Source organism: Xyrauchen texanus, chromosome 46 (genome assembly GCF_025860055.1).
Source record: "Xyrauchen texanus isolate HMW12.3.18 chromosome 46, RBS_HiC_50CHRs, whole genome shotgun sequence".
Taxonomy (NCBI): domain Eukaryota; kingdom Metazoa; phylum Chordata; class Actinopteri; order Cypriniformes; family Catostomidae; genus Xyrauchen; species Xyrauchen texanus.
This window is the reverse complement of record NC_068321.1, coordinates 22,316,189-22,333,263: the sequence shown is the minus strand read 5'-3', so window position 1 is coordinate 22,333,263 and position 17,075 is coordinate 22,316,189. Positions and strand designations below refer to the sequence as shown.

The 17,075-nt window shown below is 36.4% G+C and overlaps 1 protein-coding gene across 4 annotated transcripts in view; it reads left to right on the top strand.

Annotated features, from left to right (window-relative positions):
• LOC127638600 (potassium voltage-gated channel subfamily C member 1-like) overlaps positions 1–17,075 on the top strand; it is a 36,867-nt gene that overhangs the window by 2,171 nt on the left and 17,621 nt on the right. For all 4 annotated transcript variants that reach the window (XM_052120183.1, XM_052120181.1, XM_052120182.1 and 1 more), the window contains exon 2: positions 14,429–15,362. In XM_052120183.1, coding sequence (XP_051976143.1) covers positions 14,429–15,362 — 934 coding nt within the window. The remainder of the gene's footprint in view (positions 1–14,428; positions 15,363–17,075) is intronic.

Sequence of the window (17,075 nt, the reverse complement as noted above, 5' to 3'; positions counted from 1 at the left end):
GCCCTTTCATAATGTTAAAAGCTTCACATTTTTGCCTTTAACCCCTTAAAAAAAGTCCCCATTCACTTCCATTGTAAATGCCTCACTGTCAACTTTTTTTTAAAGAAAAGGAGGCACAGGTTGAAATGATCTTTCCTGGTAATCAGCATTATGCCACAAATCCTGTTGATTGAGCTTAACTTGTATTTAACCCAGAATATTCTCTTTAAGACTGTATTATTTTCACTTTACTCTTTTGAAAATCATGAGAAATCATGAGATGGGACAAAGGTACAACATAAATTGTGTCATGTATCTCTAGTATAGAATTCTGGCATTTACTGGCATTCATTTATTAGGCAAAATTTGTTCCATAATGTTTCTGATGTATTGAAGGTTACTGAGTGACTGTGATGCACCAACTGACTAGTCTATACAGATCATGTTTACTTCAGAAGCATGCCATGCCACAAACTGTTGCTCACCCATTTTGATGTGTGGCAAGCAGAAACTTCACCACAAACACATAGACTGATACAAACTCGCAAATGTTAGAATGCACTTACACACCATACGCCATATAGTAAATTGTTGCAAAATCCACACTCCCCTTGAGCGTTTATGGGCATTTCATTAGCCCATTTCAAATGTCAGCTCTTTTCCCTACCACTACCCTCACCAATGTCCCATCCCAGTTGTCAGCAGGAATACTGTAAGCTCTTAATCGGAGCTGAGAGCCATCCCAGCTTTTCCTCAAGTTTTGGCAGTCAGGTTAAAACATGTCAGTGCTATACTGACTCTTGCCCACCACTTTGGCAATGTTCGGAGTGGGGAATGGCCGGCCTCCAAGTTCTAGGTGAACAGGCTGTAGGAAGAACAAATAGAGAAAGAAGGAGCTTAAGGGAGATTTATTGATGCTAATTGATGCAACAAAAATTGATTGAGTAAACTTTTAATGTACAAATTTAATAGAGTGCAACAGTCTGGAAGTAAAAATCCCATTCATTTTTTCTATATGTGAATCAATTATTAACGATCACTTACAAAATCTTAAAGACAGACCGACCCTGAGCTCCGAGGTTGTTAATCCATGAAGCATTCAGTCTATGCTATTTCAACTTTACGTTTTAGAAATCGTGTTTAATAGTAAAATGAAGAGCCCATAATCCTGAAAGGAAATTATCCACCAATCTAAGAATCATGGCCAGCATAGCGCAACAAACAAGCTGTGAATTGCACAATCGAGTCAGTTCTAAAACACTCTGAAACTACTATATACTACTATAGCATTTGTAAAAACATTGAAAAAAAAAACATTTTTTCCAAGCAAATATTTCAAATTAACATTAAGACATAATACTGATTAAAGTAAGTACATTTTACTTAAATATTTGAGTAAATTCAGTAACTTTTACTAACAAATGTGAAATGCATGGCACTTAAATAGTCTTAGTAAAAGTTAAATAAACAACTTCCTAGAACACTTGCAAACAGTGAAACCAGACAAGCTCATTAATTATTCAAGCCCAGTGCATGCAGGGAACACCAGCTTCGAAAAGTTAAGTAAAGTTAACTTATTTTATTTTCTAGTGAAATTTACTCAAATTCGCAAATAAACATGACAAGGTTTTCTACTTTAGGATTACACAATGAGACATTGTAAAAATAACAAACAATCATAAATAATATTTATAAGCAACAGCATTCATTTTACATGTTTGAATGTAGAATTAACTTAATTTCAAGTTCACACTTACACAAACTTATTCAATGTAGAAAGTACATAATATTTTCTGCTCTATTTACAGTAAGGGGTTAAAGAGAAAGGAGGAGGTGAGAACCAGCTTGACAATATAAATAATGTTTAATGATAAACTTAACCAAAACCACACAAACATAAACACATACAGGGCAGCTGCCCGTAATTCTCTCTCTCTCTCGAACTGTCGTCACCGGCCACCTTTATCCCTTGTGTGCCCCATCAGGGTGATTGGGACCGGGTGTGCATCGTCCCTGCCCTCCTCCACTCTACATTCAATAAATAATTTTTTCATTGTATCTGAATATTTTGCAATATGATTAAAATATATTGTTTCTATATTTATAGTCAACAACTTTAAATCAATAGTATTGTATTTGTCCATTGTTTTGAAATGAAATTAAATCCATATAAAAGAAATGAATGAGAAAAAAAACTTCCAGAACCAAGATGGCTGAATAAGTGGATGCACTCTATTGAACCACATGCAAAGTTGTAATAAAATTTTCGAGAATTCGAACTCAAGTAAATTGAGAAAGTAGCAAAAGTATGTTTGGTATGTCTGACTTCTAGTGGGAAATGCGTTATTAATCTGGGCTGCAATGTCAGGAGCAAGACTGTCCGACCCTGTCTGTCATACAGTTGATAGCTGCTGAAGTTTAGGAAAAGTGCCACAGCTTCGGGCAGCACCACAGAGAAAAATAAACCATCCCTAGTTTCCTGTTAGCAAGCAATCAGTATTGGGCTGCTGAAGTCTGCATATGCAGCCAAGATTTCCGATTTATATAATCTGCAAGACATGTTTTTTGATGCAGAGTCTGAGCGATCACTGATGCATGATGGACGTTTTTGCATTAAATATGCATTTCTGTCTATGGTGCTAGATTATTTTTACTACGTTTTCTAAATGCAGCCCCTCTCAAGAGTGGGCGGCTGAAGAAAATGTTTCTAAGCTTGTGTCTAGACTCTAAACTGTCTTAACTGCAGCTTATGGTGTTCATTACATTTTTGTGCCACTAACGTCACCAAATGGAATTGCACAAATAATGACCGTTTCAAGCAAGCTTCCCAAGCTCCATTGGTTGAGTGACAGATAGTCCCACCCCCAATCTCATGCTATTAGTGGAGTCAGTGTTGCAGTGTTGCAAATTTACAGCTCAAATAATACATGCGTTTTAACAGAAGAATTTATGTAAGTGCTTTTATAAAATTGTAAGCTTCACATTTCTGCCTTTAAACACTCCAAAAGTTTTCCACATTCACTTCCATTCACCAAGAGCCTCACCGCAACTTTGACTTTGACTTTTTTTTAAAGGAGGGAGGAGTCGAAATTATTATTTGTGGTAATCAACATTATGCCATAAATCCTGTTGAATGAGTTAATCTTGTATTGAACCCGAATATTCCTTTAATAGATGTTCCTGGTCTTATTGTATAGATGATTCATTGGTGCATGCCATTCCAAGTGAAGAATTTTATTCATTATATTTTAATAAAGTAGTATAATCATAGGAAGTTTATTTTATATTGCGCCTTTCCCAAGCTCAAAGTCTCTTTACAATTAGTATATTTCATTGATACAATTAGATTGATACAAACACACACAAACAAACACACACACACAAAAAAAGTAATAAACAAAGAAAAAAACACCAAACACTCCGCTGGAAGGAAGGCTACCCAACCGTACAAATGAATACCATCACAAATTATAGAGAGAGCAGTGACTCACTGTACCAAAATGTTGAAAAGGTGATGGATTCTCACAGGTAGAGTGCTCACAGTGGATCAGAGTGATGCGATGGCAAAAAAGAGCCAGGTCAGTCAACAGGATTTTTAGTATAAAGAGTCCAGGTTAAAATGTAGCTCAGGTGGCTCAGTGGTTAAGGCTCTGGGTTACTGACCAGAAGGTCAGGGGTTCAAGCCCCAACACCACATAGACACCACTGTTGGACCCTTGAACCTATCTGCTCCAGGGGTGCTGTATCATGGCTGACCCCAGCTTAGCTGGGATATGTGAAAAATAAACAATTTCACCATGTATATGCAGAAATGTATGTATAATGTGTGACTATTTATTTTATTTTATTGCAGAGAAGCAGTTAATCCAACTGTATGTTGATCAGCAAGGATGGGGTTGTGAGCAAGATCAAATGAGGTAGCACAGTAATTTGACCAGAGTTATTGTCCAAGTATATTCCGATAGCTACTTGATGCATAAGGGATATCTAAGAAAGAGGGCAAAATCGAAAAAAAAGAAATAACAAAACAAAAACACTCAGGCACAAGGATGAAGTGGCAGCACAAGCGCACACAGTGTTCTCACACCTGAAGTGAAAATACAGGAATAACCATAGAATGGCTTTCTGTATATAACTAAGTAAGTAATAACTTGCTCTGCCACAGACACTAATATCCTTTTTTGCTGAAGACACAAATCCCTCCTTTCAAGCCCTGTCCTCCAATCACTCAGCTCCATTTGTGGTATGGATGCCTATTTTTCCTCTGTGACACAATGTCACAAATACATATTTTCATAGCATTGCTGAAACATTGTGAGATGGTTAGCAGGTCCCCTTGTGATGTTTAATAAACCTCACCATCCAGTCCCACCTGTCAGATATTTTCCAGCCTTATTAAATTTGAAAGGTACAATCTGTCTTAGTTGCGTGTTATTTTAAATATAACAAGGAATACAATCATGTTAGGGGATGTGTTTTGTCTGATTTTTGCTATCTCATAATTTTCTTGACAAACAACAAAAGCAACTCAGCAGCTGATAATGTGTCCTGTTGTACTTCAGCAGTAACGTCTGGGAGGATAAATCTCACGAAACCTGTAACATGTTTTGCTCATTAGTATATATACTGTATGTGGTTCGTTGTACATGGCCAAAAGTTGTTTAGCGGGTTTCTTCGTTGTTCATGCCCAAAAGTGTTTTCAAGAGGGGGGGGGATCACCAAACAACATTGTGCAGCCTTAAAATTCCCCATTGGCCCGGTCGGTAATCCATCCCTGGGAATGCCCATGATGACCCTTGTCCACAGTCGAAAGCGCCTACATTGGGCACCAGGATGCACTGTGGGAAGACGACAAGTCGATAGAGGGAGTGTGATGCTCTGGGCAATGTTCTGCTGGGAAACCCAGGGTCCAGCCCTTCACGTGGATGTCAATTTCACACGTGCCACCTACCTAAACATTATTGCAGCCCAGGTACACCCCTTCATGGCAGTGGTATTTCCTGATGGCAATGGCCTCTTTCAGCAGGGTAATACAACTTTTTTTGGTTTTGTATTACAGTAATACAGTACATTACAGTAATGTAAAATTAATGAGAATCTGCATTGATAATGAGGGTAATTACTAAAAACTCAGACACAATAATAAGTAAAATAGCCGGATGCATCACAGTAATAAGAATTTGGGTGTAAAGAGTGCTTAATTGTCATGAAAATAATGTCACAATGCTTTCTTGTGATTTTTGGAGTGAAATGTATATGTTTGGGAAATAATTACTCAGGAAAGGCTGGTAAAATAATGGTCCCAATCATTTTCTTTTTGGAGTGCAGGTTTTATATAACAAGACAGTGATTACATCCCTATTTTAGTCTTTACAACCCAGAGTTTGGATCCCTCCTTTGTGAAACCGAATATGAGTGGCAGTTATACTAAGTATTGTGCCATATACAAGGCCTATTGGTTCAGACATGTATGCATGTGGACTTGTTCCAACATGTTCTCATAGTAATTATCCAGCTGCATGTCATTCGTTAGGCTGCCAGGCTGGGGTATGTGTTTGAGTGTGTTTAATGAGCACATCTCATATCTTAGCTGTGTGATGAGCATCACAGCAACATCACCAAACACACGCAAAATAAATCAGCACCCAGCCGCCCACTGACTAATACAGTTACCATTGCTTTAAGTGAATTTCAACATCCCAAGCTCTGCATCCTTCACATTTTTCCAAGGGCTGAAAAATGAAAATGGGCTTCTAAACTCAGACTAAATGGATGTAAATGATGACACTTTAGATCAACCATCAGTATGTCTGCCGTCAACGTCCCGCGGGTGTGATAATGCACTATACTCACTGATTCATACTGTAGAGTGCTAGCTTAAGAAGTTACTCAGGACCTCTGACCAATCATTGAACTCTGTTGAGTGTAACTGAGACCACCCACTCTATAGGTTTAGGTTCCATAAGTGTTTTCCCCTTCATTTTCTCCATAGAATTTTTAAAAGTCTTCATTAAAGAAATACTAAGCCATGATTTAAACCAACTAGTTACATGATGAATCACATAAATCTTTTGCAAACTTCTCTGATTGGTTGAGCTCTCTTCAGGATTATGGGTGTAGTTCTTCCCAGGAATTCTGCAATTTAAGGAATGTTCAGTTTTCAAAACAAATTAAGCTTAATTAACAGCATTTGTGACATAATATTGATTTCCACAAAAACAAATTTTTTTTTTAATTCATCCGTTTACAAAAGGACCTTACAGTGGAAATGAATGGGGCCAGTCCATAAACATTACATTTAGAGCTATCAGATTTAACACATTAACGATTGTGATTCATTTAAAAGGTTTAATGGTTTAATTTTTCTTAATCGCAATGAATGCATTTGATGTTAATGCAGCATAAGCCAGCAAAAACACTGACACACACCAAAAGCACACACACAGAAGCGCTTCCATGTCAGTAATCAAATGATGAAGAAAGGACCTCTTAACGCTATTTGATGTAAAACAAAATACAAAAATAAAATTAATCCCAGATGGGACTTGTGACAAAATTCAAGTATTTTTCAGCCTATTTAAGGCTAATTTTAATTACCACCGAAGCACATCAAATCTTAACTAACACCATAATGCAGAATGAGACGTTTTTTTCTGCAAGTGCTTTTCATGTGGAGTTCAAAGTGGCACTGGTGTTGACGTTCTGATGTGAATCAGCTTCACGTTTGCTGTAAGAAAGCAGATAGCCACAGTCTACCAGCAGATTTTTATTGTGGAGGATAAGAGATTTTATACCCATTACAATGAATATGCAACCTATGGGGAAACTAGTTCTTTCAATAAGTCAAACTCTCACTTAGACTTTGGGAAACGTTTAATGTTACTTGAATTGGTGTTATTTTAGTGCATTTCCATCTTTGTAATGTGGAAGGCTTTATCTGGAAAATGGTAATAAAGCATTAAATTGGTACATATTCTTTTGTTTTCTTTCCTAGGAAGGAAATAAATAAATTTTGACAGGAAAAGAATTATATATATCAAAATCTGCAATTAATCGCGATTAACTGTGAAAAATTGTGTGATTAATCATGATTAAAAATTGTAATCGACTGAATGCACTAATTAAAATATATATTTTTAAAGTTTTTTTTTTTAAGGAATAGCCACAAGATGTAAATATTATATGTGTTTACATAATTTGAACGTGGTAAAATCTCTTTCTAACCTTATCAGTGTAAAGTTATGTACTGGCTCCATTCTCTTCCATTGTGAATGCCTTACTGAAAATAACACAAAATACATGTCGGAAATATTTTCTGTGGTAATGAACATTATGCTATATGATTATATATATATATATATATATATATATATATATATATATATATATATATATATATATATATATGTTTGTGTTGAAAGGTTTATACGCAGTTTCTATATGGAAAGAATTAATGGATTGTTTACTTCCATACGCCTACTGTTGAGCTCTACGAAGTATCAGAAGCAGACCAATTTACTGTCACTACTTCTGTGGTATCGATGTGAAATGGGAGGGAAGAGGAGGAGAAAGCGATCATGTTGTGTCCCTTGAGATCAAGATGATCAGGCTTTTCTTGTCTTCATTTTGATCAATGGGAGAGTGAGGGTAAAACATCCTCATGGATCAAGCCTTTGGCTGATGACAATGTGATTTTGTCCTGAGCTGGAGGGGAGCAGAAGTGATTCAGCATTAATGCAATAACTGTTTTACAAATATGTGAGGCAATATTTGTAACAACTATTATTTGGAATGAATTGCACAGAATGAAAATGCCACTGAGTTCAGTGAAGTAGAGAGCAACAGAGAGAGAAACAGTGGTAATGATGTAATACATCTTACCTTGATCAATAATTAACAGCATTTTTACTTTGCAACAAAGGTTTACGGGAAGCAGGGTAATATACCTTGAAGTAAGTGCTTAGCACATTCTTACACATACAGTGTATCTGGTAGCTCAACACTTTGATTTGCATCTCAAACATCACATTCCTATGTGATAAACTTCATATATTCCCATATTTCATTAGTATTAGCCTCAGACGGCATCCCCACACAAACCATATCCAACATATTCTTTCCTCACAACCTTCACACCATCACATCGGACAGTCTCTCTGTTCGATTCCACTGGTTCCTCTTAAATGGTGATCAGACCGTGCAGTCCTTACATACCTCACCATACACTGTACTACTCACACACCACATTGCCTTTCCACACAGGCACAAAGAAGACAAAGTGATCCTAATGAAAGTTTAAAGGCCTTTATTGGTGTATGTTTTTGAGTATGTGCTGGTAGACATCTTCAGACAAAACATTCTTCCGCCCCACAAACAAACTAAGCACATCTAGGGAATTGTGTCTGTTAGACTAAGCACTGGCTGACCAAGATATAATCTGCCAGTGGTAGAAAAACTAATGTGAAGTACTGTGACTAATAGGTGTTCATAGCCTGCTCTTTAGTAAACAGAGCCAAAATAGTGCTTGATGGAGGGTTATTATATATATATATATATCAGTGGCGGGCCGTGTGTTTAAAGTCTAGGCCTTCAGTGTGATTCATGCCATTAAGGAAACACAGTTTCACAATGAATAAGACACCCTATGCCTTTGGGCATCATACATCGCAGTTAACTAATAATACCAATTGACATCTTAAAAACATGTCCATGCACAAAAGCCAGAACTTTAAATGACAGTTAATGCTCAAGCAAGCCTAATTTTAACTGCAGCAGATTGATTTGTGAAATGAACATCCCCGAACAGACATTCTACCAAGGAGGTCTATAATACCTGGAAAATCTATCTAATAATATTTTGCGATTTATCGTTTTTTTTATTCCTGCTTGATATCTCCGACCATAAATGCATTCCATCCCCTGATATTCAGAACTCCAACACTCCCGCTAGCTTAGCAGGGGTTTGACTCTAATTAGAGATGTCTCCTAGCAACCCAACTGATAAACAATGCTGCAGCGCTAGCATTTGTGCTACAGGTGTATGATTATCAAAAGACATTATAATGTTTTATACACCTGTTTCTGCAGGTGTTTGTTAAACAAGCTTTAATATCATGTAATGTGGAAGCAAACTCATTTATCGATTTTACTTAATAAAGTGAATGTTTATCACTAACTTTGTATAGTGTCGACATGTTTGTGTGACATCATGCCCCTGCAGTTCGGTAAAATCAGAGTTGAGAATTTCTGCACGAGCCTACAAGTTGTAATTCTGACTTAAAGATGCATCCATTGCACTTTTCCTAGTAAGAATTTGTAAAATCGGACTTTCCAAGTTGAATAGAACTCAACTCAGCACTACTTTTCAAAACTTGATCCGACACTGAATGCTCAAGCAGTCTAAATTACACTTAGAAAACTCCTGATGTTTCTATAACAATGCAAAAAGCACTTACCAATTTACTTGAAGTGAAAATCAGTCCTCCTTTCCTGTTTAATAATTAAGCAATCACACGGTCATGCAGAACATCTCGTGTTTTTAAAACCATAAGGATCTCTTTCTCAATGGTGATGACAGCTGACTCATCAGACAGCTTGATCTTACACTTTTCACTCTTGAATTATGTACATCACTTAAAGCGTGATGGTGTCACTCAAGGCCAGCTAGAAGGCCTCGACCGGGACATATCCTAAAGATCACACCCACCAAGAACATACAAATCAATTTGACTGGCTGATGAAGCTGACAATCTGACTTTAGTTGCTCATTGCACTGTTGAGGGATTCTGTGGAAATTCTTAGTGGAGTGGTGGTGGCGTTGTGGGCTAAAGCACTAAACTGTTAAGCAGAAGGTTGTCAGTTCGAACCCATAGCCACCACCATTGTGTCCTTGAGCAAGGCACTTAAATCCAGGTTGCTCCGGGGGGATTGTCCCCATAATAAGGGCTCTGTAAGTCGCTGTGGATAAAAGTGTCTGCCAAATGCATAAATGTAAATGCCTGACGGGGTGGAGCTCATACTCAAGCACTTTACTTGTAAGCATCAAGGAATAAAATTCTGACTGGATAAACTTTTAATTTTTCTCTATTTGTTTGTAGATTAATTAAGAGTGGAAAGCGATTAAAAATACAAAATACATATTTATTTATTTCCCATGTTAGGCCAGCAGAGAAAGCTTAGCTGACCCTGAAAAATCACATATATACACAGTATACATGCAAGGAATAATTGTATTATTGACGGACCGTTGAAATTTGGAAAAATAATGCACACCCGAGGTATATATATATATACTGCATATATATATATGCAGTGTATACATATATACTGTACACTCCCATTCAATTGTTTGGAATCACTCTTCAGTTTTCATTCTGGAAAGAATTTGATGATTCTCTTCACCAAGGAATGAAGCAATGTTGAAAATGATTATTACTGTTTGAAATAGCTGTTTTATATTCATCAAAGCCCCATTTTCAGCAGTCATTACTCCAGTCTACTAAAAAAAGATGTGTCACGTAAATAAGAAACCATTATTCATTAGTTTGGTACTTAAGAAACTTTTGCTATTATTAGAACAGTTAAAACAATGGTGCTATTTAATGATGTTTTAACATCACTATACAGTCTCTTTTTTCAGTTGCTGATGTATTGAGTACACCTGCATTTCCTCCAAGTCACTTCACACTTTCAAGTCAAATTGGTGTTTGAAAAATGGCCAAAAATATATTAAGCAATTTCAGATGATAATTCTGCAATCCGTAGTTCTATAAATAAAGTTAAATAGTTTATTCCATATAAATAAAGATATATGATCTAAAAATAATATTATCATCTTAAATAGAGTTCTATATTCCAAAGATCATTATTGCTTTTGTGCCACATACTGTTCAGATTATTTATAACATTATTATGTGGCACAAAAACAAAGTATACCTAAATTTGGGTGACAACGTTCAATTGAACATATCAATTCTAAATACAACAAATAAAATTAGAAACTACACTGTTTCAGTAACACTTTACAATAAGGTTCCATTAGTTAACATGAACAATACTTTTACAGCATTTGTTATTTTTGGTTAATGTTAATTTCAACATATAGTAATGCATTTTTAAAATCTAAATGTGTGTTAACAATAGTTAATGCATTATGAACTGACATGAACTAACAATAAACAATTGTATTTTAAAAATGTATAAATGCTGTAAAAATATATTGTTCATTGTTAGTTCATGATACCCAATGCATTAACTAATGTTAACAAATGGAACCTTATTGTAAAGTGTTACCACTATTTTATATAATGGAATCGAAAGCATAGTGATAAACAGCAGCAATAAACGAAATACTTTGCCAAAAAATTAACAAACTGACTGCAGAGCTCACACAAATCAGGGAATCATTTATGTGAACTTGTTCTTTTGCACAAAATGCTCATAAAACAAATAGACTTCCCAAATGTACATATAAGTGAATCAGTGATTCATTTTTTTTTTAACAATTTTACACTAGAATGTGTCGGACTTGTGTTTTTCACTAGAATGTTTTGGATTAGCGTTTTGAGATGCTTCTTGTTGGAAAATGTAGCTTGTTACTGGAAAAGCTACACTATTGTGAAAATGTACTGAAAATGTAGTTAAGTTAGTAACTCCCCAATGCTGCATCTACTGTAGCAATATCCTTGTATTGTGGCACGACTTGCAGTGGCAGGAACCACTGATGTATTGAATATTTGTTGTTTGTCGTATCTACCCATTTTTACACCCTTATTATATACATGCAATTTGTCAATTGGCGATTTATATGATTCAGAGTATTAACCGGTTTTATTAAAGCAAAATAATCAAATGCATGCAATACTTCACACAGTAGTTGCCAGAAGATTTCATGGTAGGAAAAACATGGTCAACATAAACTTATGTAATTCCACCATAAGCCATTATGCTATCATCCTGTGATGGGGCTCCCCTACTGAAATCCAGTTCCATCTGTCCATGTTTGCCGCTTACTCTTATATTAAGCTACCGTGTAAACGGTGAAAACCACCCCCACTCATTTAAAAACACTCATGGGACTAGCTCACTAAACCTGCTGTGTTAACCTTGCCAGGGGCTGACCAGAGTCCCAGGTGAGGGTAATTACAGTTAAATTTATCCCAGATTGGTGGAGGACAGCTAGGTTGGCGCCTTACTGTTATCCTATGCGGTCCTTGAGAATCAACGACAACCTTGACTTTGCACAGCGACCTCTGTTGATCCCCCTCACATTGACAGGGCACTTTTCAGTAGCACGCTATAGAAACTGAAGATGCAACATTATCCAAGCATACTTCCTCTGAATTCTGCTGAAATGGATGCTTATGAGATTTATGGGCATGTAGTGTTGGGCAATTGGCTTCTGATGTAATTTGTGTGTGCTTTTAAACCAGGTTAGCATTTATATTATATTATATATGTGTGTTAGCATCTTGAAGTGTTTTTAAAAAATGGGCAGATTCAGCTATTAAAGGAATAGCTCAAACAAATATTTATTCTGTAATTTACAAACAATAAGTTATGCATTCCCGTGCAATAGCTTTATCCATTATGAAAATTAACCAAACGTTTAACTATGGTATTTGTAGTAAACCCATAGTAATCACAAAATTTACAAAGGGTTATAAAAATAATATACAAAAACATGTATTTTAACAATGATATTTGATGTAAAACCACAGGAATAATGCATTATAATTATTACATTTGTACTATAGTAGCACCATGGTTAATTTGTGATACATGTAACATGGCTCCTAGCAAAAAAAATAAAAATAAAATACAAAGAGTGATTACTATAGTAACCATGTTTAAGGTAGAAACTCTGGTTTTAAAAAACACTGCTTAACCATGGTGTCACTATAGTAAAACTGTAGTAACCAGTTTTATGGCAAAATTATTATATTACCATAGTTTTTGTTTTCCTGTATTATTACTATGGTTTTTAACTACAAATATCGTTATTAATATACGGTTACTTTAGTAAAACCATGGTTAATTTACACAAGGGAAAGCAAAACTATTGCGTGAAAATGCAAAGCTATTTCAGAAAAAAAAAAATTCCCTCCCTGTCCTCTAAGAGACTCAATATTTTCCATTTTTAACAATTTTCACATCCTATACAACAACAGTTCATTATGACAACAGCTTTCAAGGTCCTGAAAGGTAAAATAATAAAAACCCCAACATAAGTCTATATGACTTATGTGCTATAATCGAAAAGTTAATACTATAGCTTTGCGAGAGAAACAGACAACTAAATTGTTTTGTTTTCATAAATTCTCCATTTGTGTACCACAGAAATAAAATTAGCATATGGGTTTGGAATGACATAGTGTGAGTAAATAATGACAACATTTTTAATTTTGGGTGAACTGTTTCTATTCTGGGTTCAATACAAATGAAAGCTGAAGTTTGTACCTTTTTTGGTATTATACTTTCTGCTATCACAGCTTAATATGCAGAGACACATATAAAGCCCTGTGTATACTTCTATTTTTACGCGAACGCCTGTCAAAGTAAACGCCATATAACTGCGCGAATACGCTGGTGGTTGGCGCGTGCGCGCTACGACTTCTATGAGACACTGTACTTTATTCTTTCAGACAAAAGTTATACAAATGCAGTTATCTCTTGACTCACACTCCCACTGTTGTAGTTTTTAACTTCATCTCCTGATGTTTAGCGGCGATTACGCCTACGTCTTCTTGCGCTTTTTTGTGACAGCAACGGCTCAAAATGTAAATGTTGTAAAGGTTGTTCCCTTGTGGACCCACTAATCAGTGCAAATAACTCAAGGCGCATGCGTGTTCTGGGCGTTCATAGACGCGCGGTTAGACAAATCGCACTGCGCGCGGTCAGTGCTCAGTGCTTTTGGAGGGTTTAAAGGCAGAAATATGAAGCTTATAATTGTACAAATGCACATTAAATCTTCTGTTCAAATGTTAATGTTTTATTATTTGAGTTATAAATTTGTTTAAATTGTTGTTTTACGGTCGTTTTAGGGTTAACGGCATTACGTTGTCATGGCAATGAAGTTGTAAAATTGTATATAACTTTACACAGAAAAGATTTGTAAGCTATTTTATCACACAAAAATCATGTTACCACACAAACTGTTTACGTCTTGTGGCTATACCTTTGAAACAGTGAATATTTTATAATTTGCGGATTGTCCCCATTCACTTCAATTGTAAGTGCATCAGTGTTTCCCCAATTTTTGCTTTTTTAAAAGAAAAGGAGGGAAAAGTCTAAATAATTTTTTTTTTTGTGGTAATCAACATTATGCAACAAATACTGTCTATTGAGATTAAGTTGTATTGAACCCAGAATATTCCTTCAAGGTTCATTCTTCTCCCTCAGATTCTTTTTGATAGAGTAATTTCTCTCTCTTTTGTCTCTTTTTTCACAGTGGATAGCATTTGCATCTCTGTTCTTCATTCTGGTGTCCATTACCACATTCTGTCTGGAGACTCATGAGGCCTTCAACTCCATCATTAACCGCACAGAGAACAGAAAGGTTGGCAACGAAACCGTGAAGAGTTTTTTCCTTGAGACACAGACCATGGTACAGCTAACCTACATCGAGGGTGTCTGTGTTGTGTGGTTCACTTTTGAGTTTCTCATTCGAGTGACTACATGTCCAGACAAACTGAAGTTTGTCAGAAACACCCTCAACATCATCGACTTTGTGGCCATTTTACCCTTCTACCTGGAGGTGGGTCTGAGTGGACTTTCCTCAAAAGCAGCGAAAGATGTGTTGGGTTTCCTCCGCGTGGTGCGATTCGTGCGAATTCTACGTATCTTCAAGCTAACGCGGCACTTTGTGGGTTTGCGTGTATTAGGTCACACGCTTCGTGCCAGTACCAACGAATTCATCCTTCTTATAATTTTCCTTGCTCTTGGAGTCTTAATCTTTGCGACAATGATTTATTATGCCGAACGTATTGGAAGAAACCCCAACGATCCTAACGCTAGTAACGACACGCACTTCAAGAACATCCCCATTGGCTTCTGGTGGGCTGTGGTTACTATGACGACACTTGGCTATGGTGATATGTACCCTCAGACGACTTCTGGCATGCTGGTGGGCGCGCTGTGCGCCCTGGCAGGTGTGTTGACTATTGCCATGCCCGTACCTGTTATCGTGAACAACTTCGGCATGTACTACTCCCTAGCAATGGCGAAACAAAAACTACCAAAGAAAAAAAATAAGCATATCCCACGAGCACCTCAACTGGGGTCGCCCAACTACTGCAAGTCAGCCATTAACACTCCACGACCCAGTACGCACAGCGACATATGCCCTCTGGAACAGGACGAGGTTTCTGAGGTCAGATACCAAGGTAGGAACTAATTTTCAGAATCTGTTAATGTCTTTCAGTAATAAGTTTTAAATTGTTTTCTCTTAAAGTGATTAAGCTAAAGGTTTATTGCACCACAACAGCCTTAATTTGGGTTTGCATAATTGTTTTCTCTGGCCCTTACAAGTAAATGGGACATTCTTTGCTGCTATACCTATAAAGTTCAAAACATACTTTATGAAAGTATGTGATTGTAACTAAGCAAACTCAATTTCATTCGTTATTGTGATCCATAATGTGTCAGTCCACAATCCATAAACAATGCAAGTACGCGTTGCATTCTCAACACTGCCACTAGGGGCGCTATAGCAGACATTAGAGTGAATTGTTGTGTGGCGTGTGCTTGGATTCACCGCCAAAAGAACACACAATACAGGCCTGGTTCCAAATTAAAATCACTGAGGGTGCTTCTGAAAATAGTGGGGGTGCTCTGTATAAAGTGGTGATGTATCATAAATACATATTTTTTTAAATATATTAAATCATGTTTAAATGCTACTAAAACAACGTAAATAACAATTTATTGTTACAAAACATTTATTGCTTAATTTTGTTCACATGATATGTTGCTGAAAATTACAGCAAAATGCTGCTTCGGCAGATTAGGCCATATTAATCTGCAATTGTTTGTTCACAAACTGTAGGTATTTTTGTCTGTTTAATGGGATTCAAGGAAATCTGCTTGACAATTTACAATATTAGACTTACATATTCAATTGAGCAGAGGTGCGCAATTGTTTTGGTAAAGGGGCCACATCATCTTATAAGTAGAACATGGAAAAGAGAAGATTTTTTATATTTTTACATAGTTGAATCTTTTAATCCCAGAAGTAGTAGTGCACTCATGCGCTCAATGAATGATGCACAATTTTCTGAAGCGTATTCTGATGGGACCATTCTTGCTACATTCGATTGCTGAGTTTAATTATGAATTGTTTATTTTACCATACTTCAATGCAGTGGTAATTTAGTATTCAATTTAACGCTCTACATCAGGAGTCTGGTATAATAGTAAAATAAAATATTAGAAAATTATAGATTCTAAAGTCTTATTTTAATGCTGGCCACAAAGTGGGCACATTTGTTTTATTCTCAGAACATTATCAACCCGTTTACACGCTCATGGGTCATGATTTGGGTCTCATCAGTGGTTTATTTGGCACCCCATTCAGCACACAACTGAATAAAACAGGATGCATAAATGATTACTGCCAGGGTAACATTCACATACAGGTGTGAGTGACTTCAGCATTTTACAAATAACACAAAGAACAAACATTTTCCTCTCTCGCTTGGTTTTGCTTGCGTGTCACCTCCATGTGCGAATGATGTGAAGATCTATTGGGATTTTACTAAAGTTCATCATTGAAAAGGTTTGCTCAAGACTTGGCACTAAACAGCACAAGCAGCCTCACGAATGGACATGGAGTGACTGCATCACACTTTTCTTTCAGCAGAATAATGCACTATTGAGCACTTTAAGTATTTTTCCGAAGAGGAGAGAGAGAGCGAGAGAGAGAGCACACACACATAAATTAAGTATGACCTAAGGTGAAATATTTCTATTAGTCTATTATCTGGCAATCCTGAGCATATTAAAAGCGATAGGTCCCAAAGCCAGATAAATTAAAGATGTAATAAAAAACGTTCCTGACGTCTGCAATTGATGGTGCTCTAAGGTTAGTTTGAGGGTGA